General features: G+C 44.9%; 1 protein-coding gene across 2 annotated transcripts in view; it reads right to left on the bottom strand.

Moving 5' to 3' along the window:
- The window catches only part of OSBPL5 (oxysterol binding protein like 5), a 970,364-nt gene that overhangs the window by 253,727 nt on the left and 690,530 nt on the right, over positions 1-26,107 (bottom strand). For both annotated transcript variants that reach the window (XM_078682923.1, XM_078682922.1), the window contains 2 exons: positions 24,192-24,348; positions 7,969-8,161 (listed from right to left, as the gene is read on the bottom strand). In XM_078682923.1, the coding sequence (XP_078539049.1) occupies positions 7,969-8,161; positions 24,192-24,348 (350 nt within the window). The remainder of the gene's footprint in view (positions 1-7,968; positions 8,162-24,191; positions 24,349-26,107) is intronic.

Genomic DNA, 26,107 nt, shown 5'->3' on the forward strand with positions numbered 1-26,107 from the left:
GTATAGGCCCCCTGGTAAGTCCTCACAATTTGCCACTCAGCTGACAGAAATAATAACGCAACATGCGCTCCGACATAAGAAATTTCTTATTCTGGGAGACCTCAATTTTCATTTTGAAGATCTCAAATGTAGGGAGGCACAGGCCGTGGTAGATGCTTTGAAATCATTATCACTAACACTGCAATCTATATCTCCTTCTCACCAACTGGGCCATCTTCTTGACCCTGTTTTTGCCAACTGGGAGGGTATTAAAGTCACCACTCCGCTGCAAATTACATGGTCCGATCATTTTGTCATTCCCTTTGAGGTGGAAAATGTTCTACAGGAATGCAGTGCGACTAATTCTAATATGCCCAATTCTAGATCCTTGAAACGCAGAGACTGGAAGAACTTTACAGAGGAAAAGTTTAAATCTGCCCTATGTAGAGAACCTCCTCCCCCCAACGACACTCTGCTCAAGGCATGGGATGGCTATGAAAAATGGATGTCCAGGGCTCTGGACACAGTAGCACCATGGACACTTAAACCCCCTGTCAGAAAGACTCAAACGGCTCCATGGTTCTCCAAAGAACTTAAAGAAGCTAAAGCCAAATGCAAAAACACTGAACGGGGCTGGAGAAAAAATTATGATCCAGAGGACAAGCTAAAATATAAAAAGGAATTAAAAATTTACCATAAACTTATAAGAGCAGCTAAAGGTGTGCATTTCAAAGAACGCATTGAATCCGCAAAAAACCCCACTAAGGAACTTTTTTCAATATATAAAGAGCTCACGGTCTCCACCAGACTCGAGGCTCGAGACACATACTCTAACGAGTTATGTGATGAGATTGCGGACTTTTTTGTGAAAAAAGTAGACTTAATACATGCCACTTTCACAGACAGTACACATGATCATCACTCAATAGTGAGAAATGTTTCCGCTACCAAGCCCCAGATAACAAGCTTCTCAGTCCCTAAGAGGTCAGATCTGCTTCCCATTATGAGAGGAATCCACTCTGGATCCCCTCTTGATGTAATCTCCCCTAATCGCTGTATGGGAGCTTTTGATGGCATGATTGAGCAGATTGAACAGCTTATCGCTCTCTCTTTTCAGGAGTGCCATGTGCTGGATGCTTGGAAAACCGCACAGGTTATACCCCTGAAAAAGAAAGCGAATATTCATATCTCCCAACTGCAAAACCTCCGTCCTATCTCTCTTCTCCCCTTTTGTGGGAAAGTTGTGGAGAAGGTCGTGAACAAGCAACTTATGAAATTTATTGAAGAGAACTCTTGTCTCCACTCAACTCAGTCAGGGTTCAGAGCAGGATATTCAACCGAATCCGCGGCCCTCTTTTCCACAGAACGCTTGAGACAACTTGTTGATGGAGGGCAGACAGCAGCGTTGGTGTTATTAGACCTTAGTGCAGCATTTGACACCGTGCTGCACTCAACGCTGCTGTCCCGCCTCTCCGACATGGGAATAGAGGGTCCAGCCCTGGAGTGGATAAAATCTTTTTTGGAAAACAGGAGTTTTCAGGTGCATTGCCCTCCCTATAAATCATCTCCTCGCAAGTTGAGACATGGGGTTCCACAAGGCTCAAGTCTGAGCCCCACGCTGTTCAATATTTATATGGAGCCTTTGGCACATATCGTGGAAGCCTATGGTGTGGATATCGTCACATACGCTGACGATACCCAATTAATAATTCAACTTGCCAACAACCAGCCAGAGGAAGCCATCAACTTTTCCAACTGTATGCGGGCTGTGGCGGGGTGGATGAACAGCAATTGCCTTCGCCTAAATGGCGATAAAACCGAGCTGTTGGTGGTCGGTAAGTCCCCCTCCACCTGGTCGCAGGACTGGTGGCCGACGCAATTAGGGCCTATCCCCGGCTCAGCAGAAGTTGTTAGAAATTTGGGAATTATGATTGATGCGGAGCTTTCCTTTAAGCAACAGATTAGCAAAATCACTGGAAAATGCTTTGGAATATTGAAAACTCTCCGCAAAGTTCTCGACCTGCTCCCCTTTGGTGCCAGGAAGAAACTTATTCATGCCCTAGTCACGCCACATCTAGACTATGGCAATGCCCTTCTCCTGGGCCTGAGCAAAAAAGGCATTCAACAATTACAGTGTGTCCAAAATGCCGCTGCCTGCCTGGTACTTAATCTTCCACGCAGGGCATCTGGTAAGACGGCATTGCATAAACTTCATTGGCTCCCTATTGTGGAGCGCATCAAGTTTAAGGCACTATGTATTGTTCATCGTATTGCCCAGGGAAAAGGCCCAAACTATCTGCAAAGACTCCTCACTATCCATCGCCCCATTCGAAACCTTAGATCTGCCGGAGTGATGTTATTCCAACTCCCCCGTGTTCGCAAGACCAGAATGGGAGGTAGCTCCTTCCGCTTCTTGGCTAGTAAACACTGGAATAGCCTCCCCTTGAATCTTCGGATGGAGCCCTCCGAAATAAGATTCAGACAACATTTAAAAACGTATCTTTTTCCCAAGTAATTAGGTATCGTGGTACATTCTAGGATTTGAGTTGGACCTGGTTTCAGCTTCTTCAGGGAGTAGTAGCATTTCAGCGCGGGGACACACCGTCATAGGTGTAACCAGGCGCTTTAAAAATGGTTTTATTATTATTATTATTATTGTGGGTGCAGATTGTGGGTGCAGATTCAGAGTGCAGATTCAGAGTGCAGATTCAGAGTGCAGATTCAGAGTGCAGATTCAGAGTGTAGATTCAGAGTGCAGATTGTGGGTGCAGATTGTGGGTGCAGATTGTGGGTGCAGATTGGGGGTGCAGATTGTAGGTGCAGATTGGGGGTGCAGATTGTGGGTGCAGATTGGGGGTGCAGATTGGGAGTGCAGATTGGGAGTGCAGATTGTGGGTGCAGATTGTGGGTGCAGATTCAGAGTGCAGATTGTGGGTGCAGATTGTGGGTGCAGATTCAGAGTGCAGATTCAGAGTGCAGATTGTGGGTGCAGATTCAGAGTGCAGATTCAGAGTGCAGATTCAGAGTGCAGATTCAGAGTGCAGATTCAGAGAAAACCCAGCAGCACCACCACCATTGCAATGCAATAGGTCTTGTTTTAACGCAAATTTAAGCTATAGGCCTTGTACATGACAAAGCCTTTTATTTATGTTCCAAAAACCAGAACGCAAAAATAAAGGGCATTATCATTTACAATGCTAATAGTTCAGACTCGCGTTATTGCGAGACCTATTGCATTTCCAATGCTTGTTCTATTTTTGACATATTGTGGCAAAGTTTGCATTGGTTTATCGGTGTACAGACATGAAGCAAGTGGTTAGTAATGTGTTGTCAAACTCAAGAGCAATAACACTCCGAGATCTTTAGGTGGATCTAGATCCCATACACACACTTGTGGAAACAAGGCCTCTAGGATATAGACTAAGAGGACTAATTACACATAGGCCAGGATTAGTGACAGGGATTACCTTTCAGGCACTCCACGAGGGATTCTAGTGGCATTAGAGAAGATTGAGGGGAGTATTACATGGTGTGCGTGTCCATCAAGGAATGAAGTGAACCATGATAACTAGGTAGCAGTTCTGGACTTTTCCTGTGTGGTGACCATATGTGTACTGATGATCCTGGAAAAGCCTAAATTTTCTATGCAAGATTGTCCTTTGCAAGAAATAACATGCAAACACTACCTAAATATCTATCTTTTGCATACTTCAGTTTACATTCCCCACATCCTCGGCCCAGTCCACTCGTCCTTCATCGACTGGGACAACTTGGTACTGTGGGAGATATCCAATGTTTCTGTAAAAATTTTACTGTAAGCTTTCAAATCAAATTTGTGCGACACTCTGTTCTTTAGGTGCCAGAGCAAACAACAGTTACTGGGGTCAGAGATTACCAGTGGGGAGCTTTCTGTACTGTGGAGCCTTCCATCACAGAGTCTGTTCCACTGCCCTCTGTTGTGTCTGTGGTTTCCTTTTACTTTGTTTACCTATAAAAAACTGCATCCAAAGACAGCTTTCTTATGGGCTTCCAACATTATCTGGGTGCACCTGCCTTCCCATAAGACACTTCACTTGGGACAAGACCCTGTGGCCACTCCACCCTTGGTACATGGTCAGAAGCTTCTTCTCTGCACAGTTCTGCTAGCACTTCTTCCCACCTGACCTTTTTTTCCTTAGCTCAGTGAGGGAGCAGGCTGGTCCCTCTCTTCTACCTGCCTGCTATTCTTATGCATGGATTAAAAGACCAAGGTGGCAGGAAAATAGTGTTCTAATGTCACAGGGTGACCCTGAGGGTCAGGGTTACGTGGTGAAGACTGGACCATCAGATAGGCAGGTCCCACTTTTTACTGACCCTATTTTTCACGAGTCAAAAGGGCTATGCTTATGAACTGATGCCGAAAGGGAGCAGAATAAACCAGCACATGATCAAACTATTGATATTCCTCCAGCCCCACTGCACAGGGCATTAACTTCACCATGGGTGTTTTTTGTTAGGATGTTACAGTGTCGGCCGATGACCTCAGCTTCATGGCATCTGCAAATGGCATGCATCAGTAGCAACTTCAATTTGAGATTTCATGGCCCCAGCTGAAGTAGGGTTTGAAGCATTTGGACACTTTTCTTCCAGTCACCACCACCCACTACAGGCACAGGTGGGTCAGGGCAAAATTCCTTTTTTATAGCCCTTCACATCTTCTGGAAACACGGATTCTTTCATGTGATTACAGGAGGATTCTGGGCCTTCCGTCCTACCAAGTCCTGATGATCTCTTGACCTGGGCCATTCAGTTCCTCAGCAGCGCCTTACTAGTCTTCCATGAGAGACTATACTGAATGCCTGCATTCCCAAACTCCACAGGCACCACAGCAAGCCCACTCCCCACCAGGATTGGGGGAAGCATTAAGCTCGTTCCACGACTTCCAGTTTCCGTCCTCTCATTACTCGGTACACTGTGGAAAGAGTACAAAGAGTTCTGGAGTACAATCCGGGAGTGAGTGAACCCTCAACGCTCATAACAAGGGCAGTGCTGGTCTTTCTTCATTCCATTTCAGGCTTGTTCTCAGCTCATCCAGCCTTTATGTGGTTTTCTGAATGAAGAAGGAAAGTTCTTTCATTCCTAACCAATCTAGTGTTACCACATCATCCCCCGATCTCTTACCAACTCTCAATGATTCACGCCACTGCCTGTATCACCCCTGGTAAAATTCCAAAATGGCATTCTCACCAAAATCAGAGCACAACATTTTTCTGGTCCTGTCTTGGCCTAAGCAGGTCTGGCTTCATTTCTCCAAAACGTGTTGCGCCCAGCAGCAAATACACTAGTGTGCTATCTCCCCACTGTCAGAACTGGGCACCTCCGCTAACTTAATTAACATGCTGTTGCTGGTGTTTAGCTATGGATATACCAATCTCCCACCTTCCACCAGCAAGAAAATCGTAATCTCTCTGGAATGGACCTACTGTTCACTGGGGCCTTTGATCTGCTGGGTAGGGTGGGGGGCACACTCAGCGAGGTAGCTCTATGGAGATTTCATTAAGAGCTTGTTTAGAGAAATATGCTACAACAAATTACAGTGAGGAATTCATCAAGGTTCCATATGATCCTAGATATGAATTCTACGCTCAGAATAATGTATACAAAGCAGCAACTCTGGTTCTTATACTGTGTGGCAATATGAAGTTACATAGGCAAAAGAAAAGGTAGAATGGTCCTGATGTGCAGGAAATATTCTCCTTGTGTGTCAAGTCCATTTGTTTTTTTTAAGAAGTTGAATTCCCCTAAAAGGAGTTTCTTTTCTCTAAACAAAAACAAAGTTTGCCAAGCTTTAAAGATGGCTTCACCTTTCAAACCTGCAGACCTGTGAGTAAACCTGCCACAGCAGCGGCTCCTCTCACAGCAGAGAGAACCCCACAAGGGTGGATGGTTCATCCCAGGGTCTGGCAGACCGGTGGTTTGTCTGCCATTGTTTAAATGGTTCCCATTGCTTTGAACCTGAAATACAACGGATATATAAAGACATAGAGAAGTCTCTGTATCAAAGTCAGATTTATGAAGACAATGTGGTCAATCCATGATTTTTCATAATTCTACCACTTCATTCGGTTATAAATTCGTTTTGAATAGTTATCTTAATTTAGATTAAAAGATTGTATGGAAATGTTTAACCTATATATATTTTATGGAATAAGAGACCCGTTGGAAAAAAGAATTGTATGGATTATATCTGCCTCTCTAATGTTCACGTGTGCTAATTTTGGGAGTAGTATTCTCAAAACCAGATAACTTTCCAACCGTCACAACCTCCAACATTGTCTCAAGGAATGGGGCTATGGCTTTTAATACTACTAAAACGGCGTGTTCCACAATGAGGTGATCTTTATTTTCTGAAAAAACTTTGCATGTTCCCATTTTGTCTAACTTGTCCATTTATACAAGGGAATTCATAGCCATTGAGAATACCAAGGCAGCAGTCAGCCTTCTTGATGGTTTTCCCTAACCAACGCTATCATGACTGCTAAGGAGCTGTTTAACCAAATATTTATTTTAAGGGACTTGTAAGTGACCAAATGAACCTGGCAAAATTAGGCCCAAAAACCGAATTTGCAAAAGGCCCCTTTAATAAAGGTTTATCCTTTGAGGTCAATGCTTTCTCCGCATCGTCCATCTAATGTGATGTACGAATTTGTTCGGTGTGGCTTTGTGGCACTTTAATCTTGCTAGCACATGGTTTTTTGCTATTAGTAAGATTTTGTGTGTACAGTACAAAGGAGTGAAACAATTCTGTTTAGAATATTTGATTTCCATTAGGGTATGTGTGTCAGTATTGGCCTTAGAGTGATGGTGAGTACAGTGGGGAGAGAGGCGATACTGGTTTCATGTTAAGAACAATCTGTCAACAGAATCATATCTCAGAGACAGTGTAGGTGGGAAAGTGCTTGAAGGGGCAGAAATGTTGGTTGATGAGTTTCAACTGACTGTCCCAACACGGTTCATGAACATCTCGAGATGATGTGATGTATAAGCGGGATCACTCACTCACTCACTTTAAACTGCCCTTTTTCAGGACCCATATTCTGAATATTGTCTATGTTGAATATATGATGACATCATCAATAGACACACGATGAGTTGGGCATTTCAAGAATGCAAGTCGTTTCTAATTTAAAGATTTTTTGGGCCGAGATTGAAGAAGGTATGAAAACACTCTTCAATTTTGATATACAGGTTAGTATATCATTAGTTTTCTTTGGATTGTTTGATAATTATGAGGAACTCTCTCAAGATACTAATAAACTGTCTCTTTATTTAATAATTCTTGCTCGCAGAGAAATATGTAAACTTTGGGTGAGTGATAAATCACCTTTGTATATTGATTGGATTAGAGCAATCAGACATACACTTAATTTAGATAAGGTTGTTTGGAAGAGAAGAAAGCATTTCTGGAACCCATGTATTAATTGGTTGGATAGGATGTGAACAACCTCGTCCAATGATTATGCCTTTTTGCAAAGGGAGTTACCCTAAGATCAGTTCATGGGCCTGGATACTCGGAAGAACTGAATTGAATGGATACTGTGCAGTTCTGTTTTGGACGCACTTGGGTATCTGCAGAAAGCGCATCCATAAAGATCGTCAGAGTTTAAGAAGGGGCCCCTCTGCATTTCTGCAGAGGGTGGTAGGAATCACTGACTCTGAGAATATCCTTATGGCATATGAGGACATAAAAATTAAATAAAAAAAAGAATGCAAGCCGTTTCATTCCTGTTTTTGACAAGTATTTAAATCTATGAAGTGAGATCTGTGATGCTTTTAGGAAATGATCAAAAATGAAAGCAAGAAATGATGACTAACATACTAAGAGTCTGCATGACAGTTTTTACCACTTGACACCATTGGCACAGAAAGACAAATATTTTTTAGGTAAAACACATCCGGCATCCCACCCATGCAATAACAAAATTACTCCATTTCTTTCAATTCGCTTACCTCCCCAAATTCCTCATAGATTTGTTCTATGTACGTCGTTCCCTCTCTATCGGGTGAAAGATCCTGCAGCTCTGATTGGTCGCTGTCACTGGTCTTTCGGCTGTTTTCATGCGTTTCATTCTCAGACTCTTCAATGTTGTCTTTCTCAGATTTATCAGAAAATGCATCATGTTCCAGCGCAGATTCATTAAGTCTTGAAGCAAATAGAATGTTAATTAAGCAAACTAATGTGTCACTTTCCATTATGACTACAACGTACAGTGAGCATACTATAAATCGACGCTCACACATGGATTTTGAAAGAAAATGTAAATGCTACATTCATACAGAGGAACTATGCACTGGGGAGCAGGAAGAAAAAACTGAAGGAGGGTAAGACTGTGGTGATTCATCTCTTCTAGGAGTGTGTGGGAGTAGGATAAGGACACCTCACTACTTCTTCATTTGTTCTCGAGAATTTGCACATGCATGCCTACCACTCATCTACTGATGAGGACCTCCAAGGGCACGACAGCCACGTTTTGTGAAGACTGAATGTAATGCCAAGACACTCATGCTGTATAGAAAACTTTATTAACATATCCGATGAACGGTGGTTTGTTATGCCGCTCAAGGAGAAGTGTCTTGTGCACAAAGTATGATGGACTAAAGATTGTATTTCTCATCATAAATACGCTAATGGCTGTTGAAGAAGCATTTACAGTTTTGCTCTGTCCAACGCCAGGAATAAAAGCACTGAAGTTTACAGATCTGTGTGAAGATGACAAGGTCATTAATGAACTAGTCCTTGACAACTCTATCTTACAGCTACTTTTTAAAAAAACTTTTAATTGACATTTCCACATTGACCGTACAAAGTAAAAGCTGATTTCCAGTTATGCAGAATGAATATGGTTACAGGGCCCTACACAAGTAGACTGACATTTAAGTGGAAAAACTCCCTCCCTCTACTTCACCTACCACTGTCTCCAAATACCATCCTGTTAAGATTTTAAGACATGAAGAGAATCATCTATTAAAATCTTAACAGGATGTTCAGGTGCCAGGCTGTGTTTCATCATGCCCCCTCCCCCCCCAAAAAAAAGTACTTCCGTGATATCCGGAGGTATCACCTTCTCCAGAGTTCTGTCCCACATCTTCATATATATTTTCACTTCTCACCCTCAGGGGGGCACAAACAAGACTACACAGCCATGACACAAAACTCATTGCACCCATGTGGGTCATTATCATTTTCTCGTTGGGGGTCAGTTTGGCTGTCTCATAGAAGGAGCCATAATGTGTGGTTGAGTTACCAAGAGTCATGGTTGTTTGTAACAACACCTCTCTCCCTCAGATAGGCCAGACATTTTCTTACAGTCTTGAATGTTCTCATGCACATGTTTCAGATATAATGGCTTAGGCCCCAGAATCCTTTTCTCACTATTTCATAAAGGCTACTCCTTTACCACTGGTGCAAAGTAAGCAAGATGGTGAAATCACACTTTGGGATAAATTCACATGCAAGTTAAAAAGCACCTTAAGATGCAACATTGACCTTGGTGCAGCATCAAAAGGTGTAGGAAAACACTTGCAAGAAAAAAAAAACCAATTAGGTACAAAAATCATATTTGGATGTAAAATGACATATACGTGCAAAATTACCCGTGATAAACACCTCCAGGCACGTGAAAGCAATTTTAAAACACAAACCACAATTTGTCGCAAGGACATATTGAGGTGCTAGATCACGAATAACAGCAGATTATTTTGAAGGGGTTCTTATTATCAATTTATTTAGATTAACATATGCGTAGTTTGACTCGGGCTTCCCCAGTGATCAGTCTTATCATTTGATGCTGTTAATAGCCACAGCATTAAAGTCTCAGGGCCTCATTTACAATATTTTGATGCATGGCAGCTTAGCAAGCCTTCCTTCTGTGCTGCCATGCGTAAAAAAAAGGGCAGGAATTCGCCATATCTATCAGAAACATAGCATCCCTGCCCTTTTCCCTTGCACTGGCGCACAATAGACTGCCATGCGCCAAGCAGTCACACTTGCGCCATGGTGTAAGGGTGACTGCGCTGTAGGGGTAATTGTTTTTGTGCAGGAAGGGACACCTTTCCTGTCCCTTCCTGCTCAAAACTATCACTATTCCTCTTTCTACGTGTGCTGCAGAATGCAGCACACAAAGAAAAAGCAGAAACGAGGAGAAATAAAAGTATTTCTCCTCATTGCACCTCCCTTACGCCCTCCTTGGGGATGCATAGGAATGTGACGAATTCCCAGGTTTACCAAACCTTGTAAATCTGGGAATGCTTCAGGTTCCATGGGTGTAGTGTGGAAACACCCACAGCAACATCCATGGAATGGCCCTTTCATGCAGAGTAATGTGTGAAAGGGGGGCATATTTACAAAGCCATGAAAAGCCACACATGGTGGATTTACATGGCCTTGTACATATCGGCAGGCACACTGCACCACTGGTGCGTCCAAAAAAGTGACGCACCTGCTGTGCAATGGGCTTGTAAATAAGCCCCTCAATCCTTAATTTGGGGTATGTTCTGCTCTCCGCAGATCTCAACCATGTCCTAACCCCTTTACCACGGCTTTTGCTCACTCAAGGTTAGTTCAGTTAAAGTTTATTTTCCCTTGTAGGATAAATCCTCTTTCTTTGCTCTCAACACTTGCTGGGGCATATTTCTTTCTACAAGGAACATAGATGAACTTCAGGGAAAGTTTTGCCTCCCAGTCAATCGCCATCTCTACGGTATAAACACTGGCTTTTGTCGGCAATAGCCCTGCATTTTTTCCCTTTCCAGTTCTGCCCCTTCTTTTGTATAGGGGAGTTTACGATGCAGCTTCTTTGACTCCCTCCTTCCTTATCGGTCACTTTCCCATGATCCCACCCTCAACAAAACTAAACATCACGCCTGCTTCTGTGCAAGGTTCAGCTGCTACATCCTGGGTGTTCTACTCAGGGAATAACACTATCCCCTCTGTACCAATTTCGTTTCCTCATGTTAGCGAAGTTGTCCTCCCTTCCCTGGTAAGACTTCTCACTGTTTTGGCTATGTGGGTACTGTCTGCCTGTTAGGACACATCTGTGAGCAAGGTAAGTTTAGGCGCTGCACAGATGGGGTCCACAGGTGAGTAGAAGGGTTCCCCATGGGTCAGCTTAGTGGGTCCTGAGAGTATGGATAGTGGGATCCAACTGGGTTCAGGAAGGTGTAGAATGGGAATAGACCCCTGCTGGTGTTGCCAGGTTCCATGTTCTATTGCCCCAAGCAGGGACGCCCATCGAGGTATGGATTGGTCTACCCTGGCTTTAGGCTGGTAGGAGGTTGTGTTGGACTTGGCCCTTTTTGCAGTGTTATCCCCAAGCCATTTGCTTCTTCCTCCTATTTTTTCCTGGCCTGTCGTTGTTGGTTTTAGGACTCTGGACACTTTACCACTGCTAATCAGTGCTAAAGTGCATATCCTCTCTGTGTAAATTGTGAACATGATTGGTTATCCATGATTGGCATAATTGACTTACTGGTCAGTCCCTAGTAAAGTGCACTAAGTGTGCCAGGGATGGTAAATCAAATGCTACTAGTGGGCCTGCGGCACTGATTGTGCCACCCACACGAGTAGCTCTGAAAAGGTAACTCAGACCTGCCACTACTGTGTCTGTGCGCAGTTATTAACTGCCATGTCGACTTGGAAAGTGCACCCACTTGCCAGGCCCTAACCTTCCCTTTTCTTACATATAGGACACCCCTATGGTAGGCCCAAGGTACCCCCCTGGGCAGGGTGCAGTGTATGGGAAAGGTAGTACATGTACTGATGTGTGTAACATGTCCTGATAGTGAAATACTGTCAATTTTGTTTTTCAATATTGAAAGGCTATCTTGCCCCATATGACAGAATGGGGAATACTTTGTAACATTTTACAAGCATATCTTCCCACAGGGATAACATGGAAAAATAAAGTTTAGGCTCTCTGAATTCAGAATTTAATAACACATATTTTAGTAAAGATGGTGTTTAAATTGTGTGTTCGAAAATACTACTTCTAGAAAGTAGGCATTTCTTGTTTAACCATTCTGTGTGCCTCTGCCTGTTTGAGTATTGACTGTCTGGTTTTGAAGTGACAGGGGCTGGGGCGGTACATTCTCTCAGATAGTCACGGGGGGATTGATGTGTGTCCTGCCTTTCCTGAATTAGTCAGGGCTGGGGCTGATTAGGCCTGGGCTGCATTCAGAGTAGGGGAGGAGTTCTCACTAGTAACCGAATAGGTCCGGTCTGCATTTAGAGTGGTGGGAGGAGATTTCCCTTGCACCTGAATAGGGCCTGTCTGCCTTACACAATGCTGTCTCTACCTTCTGCCTGGCAGCTGTACAAGAGGGGACAGAACTGGTTTGGACTGGGCTCAGAGACTCTTACACAAAGATAACAAAAACATTTTGGGATATAAGTATTAGACCTAAAACCCCTGACATTTAGACTACTCCTGTAATCAAAGAGAAAGCTTTGCCAAGGAAAAGAGCTGGATAAACTGAGGAGAAGTACTGCCCATGCTGTGTGTCTGGGGTTGGCCTGCGGTTGCTGTTTCCTCCAAGGAAAGGAGAAGGACTTTGCTGTGTGCTGTGACCCTTGCTTGAGGAAAGTCACCAAGGGCTTGAGTAGAGCTTGCCTCCTGTTTTGAAGTCTCAGGAACACAAATACTTCACCCCAACTCCCCTGAACTTCCTTGCTGGGAGTTTTGACCTGCCAGGAGTGCCTATGACTGTGTGTGGCCTCTGGAGGTTGTTTCTGCTACTGGGAGATGGAAAGCAACACCACAACAAGGAAATCGATGCATCACTCTTCTTGTAACAGTTTTCCCGAAGCAAAGCCGTGGTGAGAGAAGAAAATTTCCCGCACTGCTGCTGAAACTGTTGAGGCATTGAGGGATCGCAGCTGAAGAAACCGACACAGCGATGCTCGACGCCGCCGCATCGTTTGCCGCTGCGTATCAGATTTCCACGCATCCCACTTGTGTGGCAAGTTTTCCCTGATGCATCACCTGTGGATCGGAGTTGTCTCAGAATCGAAGCATCGCTTGCCCCTACAGCCCGGACCAAAGGCACTGCTCCCCTGTGTCCAGCGGAACTGTCGGATCGCATCCACGGAGGTCTCAGAAATCGAGGCATCTCTTTGTTTTTCAATGCTTCCCATCGCTGCGGCTGTTTGGCTTGGTGAATTTTGTCGCAACAACAGGTACTTTGTAGGAAATCATGCATCCATAGTTTTCTATGGACTCAGTTGCTTAAACCTTTTAAAAGTAATTTTCCTTAATACTGTATTTGTCTTCTGTATTATATCCAATCTTCCCAGATAACTTCCAACTTGGCCCTCAATGGACATATGGCCAGCAGAAGACCTTTACATATGAAATTCAAATCATCACCATGAAGAGACTGCAGCACAACATACATAAAGAGGGATGATTGCTCCATTGACAGTTGTGAGAGACCAAGGCTGCAGGACCTCTTGAATACATGCTGCCATCACTTGATGGCATCCGCTTTTCTAGAGTCCATCCCAGCAATCTGCATATTACCTTAAGTAGCTAGAGGTTTGCTGTCATCAAACGTAGGGGAAAGAAGCATCCAATAGTGATACTGGGAGAAAGAGTTATTTCCTATCATTAGCCTCTGGAGCGTGGAGCCCCCAGCAAAAGGCAGACACAGACAAGGGCACTGCATGTTAGGGCCTACGACAGCATTGGGTAGAACCCCTGTTCCACTGAAAATTACAAGGTGAGAGATATATTCACATTTCACTAATCATTCCGTACTGCCAACCCCCACAATCACACCTAGACTTGACAATCCAACACTCATAAAACAATCGTACAACACACAGACCCAAACTCATACACAACCCACTGTCCACCACACACCCTCAAAGTACAGAACACACAGTTCACCACATGCTCATTAAGGCTCTCTCTGCAATACTCCCTGCACCAGACATCTCAGACCTCATCATGTTGACACCTTCCTCATCACAGAAACATGGTTCACCCCACATCGTCACACATGCTAAATGCCCTTCTTTTCACTGTCTATAGCATCCATAATGTGGAGCATTCCATTAACAAGGGAGGAGGCCTCCCTATCATCCATATTTCCTCCTGGTCTTGCATTCTATGCAAGTAAGTAACACTCAACTTCATGGAGCTGCTGACATGCTATTTTACACTCTCTTCAAAGAAGATCACTACCTTTCATTTCATTTACAGTGCCTCCTCGGCAGAACAAGGGCTTCATTGTTGAATTCTCAGATCTCTTTGCCAAACCATCTATCTGACATGTCCACACCACCCTCTCTGGAGACTTCAACCTCCAAGACAACACAAGTTCCAAATATACAAGAGACACCATCCTCAACTTCATTGACACACTTAATGTGGTACATATTGTCACACAACCAGTGCACTTCAAATACCACATCCTTGACTTTGTGTTTTCACCACCACCAACAATTTAATACAAACCCCAGTAACTCGGAATAAGATCTACCACTTTGCCTCCCTATCTCTCTGCTCAGCACATTACTAACAAACAAAGGTCAACTCAAAAGACTAGACCTATCTTTCGGATCTTGGAAAGAATCCTTCATAGACAACCTAATCCTTGAACTAAGTTCTCACACAATCAAACTCACATCTGATGCTAACGTCCATGTAAACAACTTAAACACTTTTTAGGAAAAGTATGTGAGCATCCACACCCCAATTAAAACCTACAAGTGCAAGTCTAAGGTTTCAGGACCCTCATACTCTAGAGACATTGCTGACAACAAAGCAACCATGCACACACAGCAAAGAAAATGAAAGAAAAACAGAACTTCCTCTGACCCTATTGATACTGAAATCCCTCAGAGCAAGACACAGTAAGCTCATGACAGTGACCAAGGCAAAGTAATATACCAAGACCAAAACAAAGCCACCAACTGAAGCAGAACACTTTTGAAGTGATTCACGCACTGCTTCAGCCCTCTATCAGACCCATCTATACCTCACTACACAGAAATGTGCAACATAATCAACCTCTTGTTTAGCAAACAAATACAGAAGATATGACGGCACACTGACAACGCCAATCTTGCTTCATCTCTTATAATTACGTTCAATAGAATCCTGTAATGGTTATCTTTCATAGTCCTATCTCTTGCTGATCTCACTGACATGATCAACTCCATCAAATCATTGCTTATGAAAATGATGTCTTCCCTTCCTCTTTATCATAGCTCTCTTTGGGGGCACTCTCTCACTTCTAGTCATTATTGTCCCTGCCCCCATCCCTCAAGGAACATAATCACACATTTACACTGTGCCAACTGGCACTAGGCAATATTCACAGGGGATTATATACAAGACATGGCCAATCGGGCCACTGTCAGAACCATCGCAAAGCACAAGTAGTAAAAATAAGACACTACCAGTAACTACTTCTACCATAATTACCTCAGCATTATCACATTATAATTAGACACCATCATAAAATGTCATAGCATGACATTAGGCATAAACTCGTTAGGCCCAAACCTCATTAGCATAAACACATTATGCATTAGGCCTCACCAGCATAAACACATTATGCAATAACCTCATAAGGATAAACACATTACACAATAGGTATCACCTCGAGGCAATAACAGTAGGCATAAATCACATTAGCCTAGAGTAGGACCCGAGGCCAACTGGCCTGTAAAGGGGGGGCCCCAATGCCCGCTGTCCAGAAAGTCAGGGCGTAGCTGGCAATGCAGCGAAACTACTGCGCAAATGCGCTGGGGCGTGGGGTGCAACTCACCCCTGTCTCCTCATCAACAAAATGCCCCCAAACGTTGCAGCTGCCCACTGTCCGGCGGGTCAGCTGTGAAAATGAGCCCTGGCACTGTCGTGCCTCCTAAGCCCCCACTGGGACTCTAACATAAGATTGCCCAAAAGAGAAAACAAGCACTGGCACAAGCGAGCCTCTGGGGTCCCCACTGAGACTCAACAAAACAAATGGCCCCCAAAGTTGCAGCTGCCCGCGCTTTTGCGGTGCAGCTGTGTGGAATGAACAGGCGCCAGACCTACTAGTGCCCCGTGACCCCCACTGAGACTCTCAAAACCAAATATGTTCCTCAATCGCAGCTGCCCGCAACTGTGGTGCAGCTGATGCAAGGGAACAGGCACTGGCACCACCGTGCCTCCTGAGCCCCACTGGTACTCTGCGCACCACCACTGGACAATGTGCCTCGACCAACCCCCCAACAAGCTCACATCTTAGCCCAACTCACCAGGGCTGTCAGCAGACGTAGGCTCTGTGGCCTCTCCTCATTTCGGAAGGATGCCGTCGTGCAGCACAGTCACTGCCTCCTCATGGGAACCAGACGGGCAGGGCACGGAGCAAGTCTCCGGCGGCTCCCTCCACGGAAACACGGAAGGCGACAATGGAGCCCGCAAGACTCAGACTTCCTCTGCCACCAGCGAGGCTCCCACCGGCAGACGGGGGCCTGCATTCCTCGGTCCTTTCAACGACGGCTTCTCTGTTGGGTCATACCAAGGCGGAGTAGGCTCCCGCCTCGACCCAGGCTCCTCGTTCTCCAGCAAACGCGGGGCTCCCACCAGGTCACGGGAGCCCTGCTCGGCCCTGCGCTGACTTCTGGACTCCGGCCCCACCCACAAGCAGGCAACTTGCCTGGCTTCTGCTTTCGCAACGCTCCTTCCCGCTTCCTCGGGCAAGGCCATGCCCACAACCAGGCAACCTCTGCGTGACGTTCGGCTCGGGCCGCGGCGGTGATCTTTCCTAGATCTCAGCAGATGCAGGTGGGCTTCCGCCAAATGAACAACAAGGCGGGGTGGGCTCCCGCCAAGTCAGCAGCAATGCAACGTGGGCACCCGCTCTAAAGGCACTGATGCGGGGTGGGCTCCCACTCAGTTTTTAAGCATACATCAGCGGGGTAGGTTCCCGCTCTCCACACAGCACGGGGGAGTCCCCACACCGGGATTCCCCCTGTAGATAGTGCAGCAGCGTGCTGCAAGGCATGCACTCTCCTCTTCGCCTCCTGGAATATGAATGTAGAGCTCATGAGATGCTAAACCCCAAGCTCAAGGACAAGCTGGGAAGCAGGCAGAAATCAAACGTCCTGGGTGCTGGGGAAACCCCAGCAGGGCGCAGCCAGGCAGGCCAGCACGTAGAGACCACCAAGAGTCATCAGCTGGGTCCCACGGTGGTTCCTCCTGGCAGGGCCTCCCCTCCTGTCCCAGTAAGCACAAGCACACCATTTTCATGGGGTCACAACCCGAATACTTATACTGTAAGGGTCTTTGTTCTCCCCCTGCACAGGGCTGTGAAACCAGTTCAAACCAGTTCTGGGTGCACTCACACCTTCCTCTTTGTCAGTGTAGGCTCTAGCCCCAGACCCCCCGCAGGGGAGTGGAGCCAGCATTGTAGAAGGCAGGCTCTATCCTATTCAGGCCCAGGTGCTACTCCTCCCACCATTCCCAATGCAGATTGGCCTAGTCAGCCTAGTGCTGACTCACCCAGCCCCTGTCACTCCAGAGCCAGACATGCAATACACATCAGGCAGGCACAAAGACACATAGCACACAGAAATGCCCAGTTCTAAAAGTGGCATTTCTAAAATAGTTATAATAAAGCTGCGCACACCATTGCATGGCGTTCATTATCACTATTCCAACCATACCAAATTTGACCATGCCGCTCCTCTCATATCAGAGATTACCATTGAAACACTTATCAGGGAATCCCCAATGCATTCCTATGGGAGGGCAGCCTCACAGCAATGAAAAACCAAAATGGCTGTTTTTTACAACCAGGACATGTCACACACTTAAGGTACATGCCCTACCTTTCACCTACAATGCACCCTGTCCATAGGGCTAGCTAGGGCCTACCTTAGGTGTGACTGACATGTAGTAAAAGGGGGGGGGGTTACAGACATGGCACACACACAATGGCAGAGGCCTGAGACAGGTTTGCAAAGCTACTTTGGTGGGTGGCGCAACCAGCGCTGCAAGCCCACCAGTAGCATTTAATTTACCAGCCCCGGGTATGTGAGATACCAGCTTACAAGGGACTGACAGGTAAATGAAATAGGCGAAACAGGCGTAGACCAATCTTACCATATTTATCAAGAGAGCCCACACACTTTACACTGAACAGCAGTGCTAAAGTGCCCAGAGTCCTAAAACCACCAACACCATGTCAGAAAAAAGGCAAGGAGAAAGGCAAAAAGTTTAGGGATAACCCTGCAAAAAGGGCCAAGTCCAACACTGGGTACTTTCCTTCCCTTCCAGCCAACACCACTTTGTTCACATGCAGAACTCCAGGTTGCTAAAGATCCCGATCACTTGTAGAGTCCTGAGGGTTTCACACTGTCCCATATCATCTTTTGTCTTTACATGAAGTCACTCTGTGCTCTTCTCACAGATTAACAGCATCAAGATTCACCATTGTGCTGATAATGCACAACTTTACGCCTCAGTCCAATGCTTCAAACACTGCCTGCATTGCATCCAGATATGGATGTTCAGTGCCTATCTGAAGTTCCATCCAGCCAAAACAGAATTTCTGTTATTCGCCAAGCCAAGAACAACAAACAACAAATCTGTCTCAATGACATGAACTTTGCTGGCTTTGAACACCAACTTTCACAGAATGGCACGTCACTTGTAATTATCCTGGACACCAACCTCACCTTAAAGGAACACACTGCAAAACACATAAAGATGGCCTGGTACCAACTCTCTATCTCCCAAAGAAAATTAAACTGTTTTCTCCAGAAAGCAACTTCAGAACTCCGGTTCAAGCCCTTTTTCTCTTGTGTTGGATGGTAGTAATGCACTACTCCAAGGCCTCCCAGACTCCACACTGGCACCCCTAAAGAGGATCCTACATACTACAACATGTTTTAACCAGGGCCTGAAGAAATATAGCCACATCACATCCTTCCTGATGGAACTCCATTGGCTCCCTTGAGGATCCACACCATCTTCAAAACCAGTTGCATCATTTACAAATGCATCATGACAAGCAATCACGCACTTATCTTGGAACTAAACTCACTATCTCTGATGGCTCTCAGCACAGCTGCAGCGAGAATCAGACAGCATGCCATTTATATTCTGTGCACCCACGATCTAGAACAACACCCCCATATCCTTCACAACTGCCCCAATTCTGCACCAACATATTAAAGAGCTAAAGAAGCATCCTGTGGGAAATTGAATTGCTGATTGAAGGGGGGAAAACCTACTTAAGCAGTAACCACAATATCTGTCAAGGTGAAATACAAGCAAACTCCAAATTAACCTGTGCTTAACCCTCTGGTACCTTGACATGAAAGTAGTCAGGCTTCACTTAAAGGCAATGCGTAGAGTTTTTATACAGCACTCCAAAGAATAATAAAGTGGAAACACAATACAAGAAAGATCTCACACCAATTTAGAAAAATAAAGTAAAATGTAATAAATTATTTGAGACCAGAAATACAAAAATTAAATTCTGGGAATTACAAGTAATTTAAATATGCAAAATGAATGTAAACCGTTTTTGTTACCGTGTTTAAAAGAGAGAGCGCAAACACTTTAGCACTGGTTAGCAGTGGTAAAGTGCACAGACTTCTAAAGGCAGCAAAAAAGAAAGTCAGCAAAAACAGAATGATGGAAGACAAAAGGTTTAGGGAAACCTCATCAAGGATGTCTGATCCAACACATCCTCTTTAAAGAACACTACAGCACACTGCATCATTAGTCGACAACCCAGCCACCTCTTCTACCACTCGCTGACTGTGTACTGGTCTTTACCTCTGTACAGCGCTCCACTGCGTTTAGCTTGGTTTGCGAAATACCGCAATACATACATGCATAAGTATAATCAAACCAAAGCATTGAAAGCATTGAAGGTCATCTGGCAGCTAAAGAATAACCTCCATCCATTCTAACTAAATATTGTGCTAGACTAGTGGTTGCAGTCAAAATTGGGAAAGGTGGTAAGCATGCCCTGGCTGTTGGAAGGATAGCCCATGCACTCCACAAGCTATTTGCCAATCTTGGACGCTCTTTCCGCCACTACTGCAACTCCTGCTTCATCGCTGGGTACTACTGGTCCCAGAAGTCTACACTCCCAGGAGGGAGGGGCTGGTGATGCGCTTTTAAGCGTGACTGGGATGTGCGCAGGATGTGCCCAGGCGAAGCCTGGGCCAAGGGCAGACCCATCCTTGCCAGGAAGAGGCAGGGCAGGGCCACCCCTCTTACGTTTGGCCAACCGCAGATCTGTGCAGGTTGACCCCTGCCATCTGCGGCATGGGTCTCTTTGACTTATTCTACTTGCTGGCCCTGGTTAAAGTTGGGGTTTGGATATATTTTATAACAAGCAAGCTGGGACTGTCTATTGACTTATCCTGTGACATTTTTATGGACTATTGACACTGGTTGTCTGTGTTTGTTAAGACTTTGGGCCTTGCTTTGGTCAATTTAGCTATATTTTTTGTGGCAGCTTTCCTTGGGACCCTGTACTTGTATCTGCTGTTTTTGTAGCAGGCAGAGCCATCTAGGTATTCTTTGTTCTGTGCTGCCTGGAGAGTACCTCCCCTTGTCTTGTTTTAACTACTAATCACTCTACGGGATGGGTTGAAGTCCTTTGCTTGTGTAGGTAACTTGTTAGGTTGGGTGTCATTACCATCGCCACCCTGCTTTAATACCCCTTTATTTTGTGCTGGAAAAAGTCTAGACTTTAGCTGGCTTTTATTCACCTTGGGCTGTGTGATGGGGAAGAGAAACATTATGAAGGGTATGGGTGGTAGGCATGCCTGGAAAGGGACAAAGGTCAGGAAATCTCTTAAACACCCTGCCAGCAACTGCATCTTGGATCGCATTGATAACCTGTCAAGTGAGTGTGAAGGCATTTTAGACACTGAACCAGCCGATTCTTCACCCACCACTACTGACCAACCCTCTCTCAGAATCAATAACCCCAGTCTTCCACCTGCTATTCCAGCCAATCCGCCTCATTTCAATCAATTAACGCAACCAGCTACTTCACGCCTGCCCTCCCCCTCCCCACCAAAAATGTTTAGGGTTAATGTCCCTAAACTTGGTAAAAGAAAGGAATATGAGGGGGAAGACTCCTTCATTAATAAAGCGATCCATTGGATCCGCTTTGTTAGGGGATGCCGTTCAGTGATTCGTGATGACATCATTAGGGCTCCTAGATACACATTACCAGCTCAATCATTTGATTGCATCAAACTTACACTAAAAGGGATAGACTTGGCCAAAAATCTCTTCACCCTAGATTATCGTACCTGTTCCCCTGACGCTTCTTCAATCCAGTTCAAGCGTACGATACTCCATGCCCAGAGTAAGCTAATTCCATCTCTGTCCCTGGGCGGAACACCTAGTGGTTCCAACTTAGAACTTAATGATTGACTCCTGAAGGAAGACCCCCTAGTACCCTAGACCACCCCCTCCTCCCTCCTCCCACGTAAATAACCGCCCAAGCATTGAGGCTCCACAGAAGGCATCTTATCTAATGGAGGAGAGACTCCTGCTAGAAGTATGCGTTTACCAACTCTAGCGGGCCGGAGGGTGCGGGCCCCTGTAAGAACCATAATTCCCAAGTACCAACCCAGGCCCCTACCCGCTATTACCCCTTTAATCCAAATGCTGTATTGTCCCCTAGCTTAGATTCTCATTGACAGCTTAGCGTAATAGCTTGGAATGTGGCTGGGCCAAATAGAAAAATGTCACTCCCTCACTGGAACGATCTAATTGAGGCATATGAAATCTGCATTTTCCAGGAGACCTGGAGTTTGGTTCCCCTATTCAAATCAGGCTGCGTATGCTACTGTGGATCAGCAACAATAATAGGAAGAGGGCACACGGCAGGGGGGCTGATCATTTAGTTGGGCATTGCATTGGAATGTCAGATTACCCTCCATGCCAGTTCATAGATTTGTTCAATGTTTATGTGAGGGGGACCAAAGGGCGCAGATCTTCACCTACTCTTATGTTATTGGAAGAAAGCTCAGATGTTCACCTCACACAAGAGTAATAGTAGCAGGTGACCTTAATAGCACTTTTGAGCCTCTTGATAAAGAAGATCTATTAGGCTCTGAGGACGATAAACTCAAATGGTCTGTCCCAAGCCTAAATCTACCCCCAGTTAAAAGATGGACCCAGACGGCGCTCCACCTTAATGCTCTAAGAGTTTGGATTAAGGGCAGTAAATGGTAGAACCCCGTCGGACAGGCAGGGTGCAAACATGTATAACAGAGTGTTGTGAATAAATGATGGTTAGTCATTTCATTTCCTTCTATTTTCATTGCTTGTAGGTACCTTAGTTCACTTGAAAGTAGTATCTTGCACGCTTCTTCAAACGTCGCCAAAATGTTGTGAATAAATGATGGGTAGTCAGGTAGTTTCTTGAAGCTCCTTTATTCAAGTAAGATAAACAGGAGGAAACCCCACCAGGAGCAGGATGGTAGCTGCTCAGCCCTCTCTCTTCAACTGTCATTCCCCACACACACCAGGCACACTAACATTCTACTCACTCTGTCATCCAGCATTCAACATTCCACGCAGACATCACATTCATACTGGCTGAGCAGCTAACAAGGAGATAACCCAAGGTACAACATAGAGTTAGTTGTCCGTCTCGAATCAATTACATCATCCTTATGTGAGGCTCTGGAGAGATATGATCGATAAGAGCATGAGTGTAACAACAGAGAATGACCACAATCCTCTCTGTTTAAGTATGAGCCACTTGTGGAAAGCATCTTACTACTCCAGGAGCAATTCACCCACGACTAATACCAAAGAGATTTTCCCTTCCAATAACAGTAGATCCTTAAAATGGCTAAAGATGGCCTTGCAAGAAAACAAGATCAAAGGCTTACAGCAAGACCTGCTGGTAGGCACCAACGAGCTCCAGTTCTATGTTGCTAGCAATCACGGAATGGCCGATGTAGCCAAGGCTCATTGCTGAACTTTTGACCGACTTAGCTTACTTGTGGTACACAAAGGATTGAAGACACAAGCGACTCCTCTTAGACTCAGCAATCAAAGCTAAGAACTGCCCTTTAGTCAAAGCTTCCAGGTAGCGCTATATGGCTACTTTGCGTTCAGCAAAAATGGCATGGGATGAATCCCGTTGGCAGAAACTCAAGGAACCAAGCGTAGCGAAGGACGCAAAGTAGTAGTAGTAATATACTTTATTCAGTAGACAAGTACCATCAAATTATTTGCGATCTGTCTGCAATCATACCAGTAGCATGCTCACATTGATAGCCCAGGCAAAAAGATTTAGCTAGATGATTTCCTACTCCTCAAATGGGATCACAAATGGATAGTGATTTGATATCTGTAAGGGGTGTGTTGTAGACTCCCTTCCAAATAACAAATCTGTATACTATGTATTAATTTTTATGCTACCAAAATCCGGTTGCCAAACATTGAAAAATTACCAGGGCCTCAAAGAAGTTTGAACCCTGCTTGTAAAAGGGAAGGGGTCCCCTTGAGACCCTTTGCCCTTGTGAATTATAAAAGAGTGAGTTTGGGAATAGGCAGTGGTCCATGGGACCAGTGGCAACTCTCAAAATAAAAAAATAAAAAAACGTGCATTATTTTAAGCGATCATGGTGGTCTTCTGGCCCCAGCATGCCATCATCTCTTTGATCATGGAGAGTCGCAATTGGTGACCTACATCATAAATATTTATCAGGGAGGTCAGACTGCAGCCAACTACAATTTAAAGTTTTCTGAACTGATCTATTAATACATAGGTTAGTTCAGAAAATTAGTTAGTGGTCACAAAAATACTGGCCACAAATTGTGACAAGCATTTCGTGAGGAGTAAATAGCACATCAGAACCCAGGTTCAGTAATTGGTAGGTTGTGTATCAGATTTAACTGTCCTGTCACTAATGTGTTTAACATAAAAAGTAAGAGATGGCTTCTATACTGGAAGTAGCTTTCCCCTGCCAGGTATGCACAAGGGAGGAGATATTTGCCACAGTCATTGAAAACTGTCATGTCGTTGTTCTGCACTCCGAAAGTTGACTTACAAAATGTGGTAAATTGGTTCTTTAGCACAGGTCTATAATTTGTTTATTATTTGTGTGCCATAAAGAATCTCGAGTACTCTAAATTTCACAGTGAGATGGATATAATTAAAACAAGAGAAAAAGAGAAACTTACTGGAAGAGGTCCTGCTCATGCAGAAGGTTATACCAGCCAGCATGAGAAGCATCTGGCACGTAGTTCAGATCTACATCCTTAGCTTGTTTAGATGAACTGAGCCTGAAGAGACTGGAGCAACGCAGGGCAATTTCTAGTGCATCCATCCAACATCGACCTATGCAAAAAATTGGTGTTATAGACATTACTCAGGTTAGAAGATCTTCAAATCCAGTGAGCAGCAATATGCAGAAACTCAAGATCTTTGTTAATCTCGCAGTAATTTGAAACAGGAAACAATGGCAGTGAGGGGCATGTTCAATTATGTCATCAGACTTTGGTTCATAATGTGAAAGAGTGATAAAAGTTGTAAGAATTTGGGTAATTCATTGAGGGAGGGGTGGAAACCCTACTCAAGCAAGAACCACAATCCTTGTCAGGGTGAACCTCAAAAGTCATTAAATTAACCAGTTGTTCAACCTTCGGTATCTTGGTACACAACAGTCAGGCTTAACTTAGAGGCACTGTGTAAAGTATTTATGCATCACACAAACAGTAATAAAGTGAACACACAACAACAGAAATATTAAAAAACAACGTAGAAAATCAAACTAAATTTCAATAAATAAAACGATACCAGAGCAATAAAACTCCAATCATAAGAACCAGAGAAATTCAATTAAAAGCACAAAATTTCACTCATGGACATCTGGTTGTGCTAGATCAGGGGAATGGAATGCTTGGATTAATCTCAACCACTGGTGATTAATCGGCCTACATTCCAATCCATCGTTTTTCAACCAACATGCCACCTCAGTTTGGCTACAGCCATTTAAAAATTAACTTTGACCCTGCTCCAATGGGAACAGTCGAGCCCAAACTGCCAGGCGAGGTCCTACCTGAACTGGAACCCAAGCAACCCAGGATTGGTTTTGTCCTTATTATGGGCGCATCAGCCTGATATAGCTTGATTCTAGTGGCACAGTGAGCATGGGACCCATGTCTGGAATTACCTGTCACACCTAGGGCATCAAAAAACAAAATAATGGATGAAATGTTTGAATTAATCTCAGCCACTGGCGATTGCGCAGGACGAGTCCCAATGAATTGTTTTTTGCTCAACATGCCACCTCAGTTTGGACCAAGTCATATGCAAATCATCCCTCTCCCTGCTCCGGTTGAACAGTCCAGCCTGTACTGCCACGCCAGATCCTCCCTAAACCAGAACACAAGCAGCCCAGGACCAGTTTTCCTCTTAGAAAGGGCTCATCAGCGAAGTATAGCTTTATTCCAGTGGCACAGTGTGCAGGGGTCCCACGTCTGGGCATACCCGTCACACCTAGGGCATCAAAAAACAAAGCGAACGATGGCATGCTTGAATTATTCTTAGCCACTTGCGATTATTTGGGCCGCACCCCAATCATCAATTTTGGCCCACCATGCCACCTCAGTTTGGGCCCAGCAATATGCAAATCAGCCTTAAGTCTGCTACTGTTGAAAAGTCCTACCCCCACTGTTAGGCCAGATCCTCCCTGAACCAGAACACAAGCAACCTAGGACCATGTTTGCCCTTATTATGAGCTCATCAGCGAGGTTGATTCCAGTGGACCAGTGAGCAAGGGACCCATATCTGGGCATACCTGTCACACATAGGGCATAAAAAAACAAACCAATGGTTGGAATGCTGTATTTTAACTCAGGCACTGGCGATCGCTCGGGACCGCATCCCAATCCATCATTTTTCATCCACCCTGCCACCTCAGTTTTGATCCAACCATATGGAAATCAGCCTTGACCCTGCTCCAATCCATCACCTTGCTGTTGTTGCAGTTGAAGCCCAAGTATAGGTCCTGTGCTCCAGACAGATATGTCTGGATAGAAGACCCCCAGGTGCCAGGGGTATTCCCAGTGTGCCAGTTGTTTTATGCAGTTCTACA

The sequence above is a fragment of the Lissotriton helveticus genome, chromosome 3_1 (assembly GCF_964261635.1).
Source record: "Lissotriton helveticus chromosome 3_1, aLisHel1.1, whole genome shotgun sequence".
NCBI classification, from domain to species: Eukaryota; Metazoa; Chordata; class Amphibia; order Caudata; family Salamandridae; genus Lissotriton; species Lissotriton helveticus.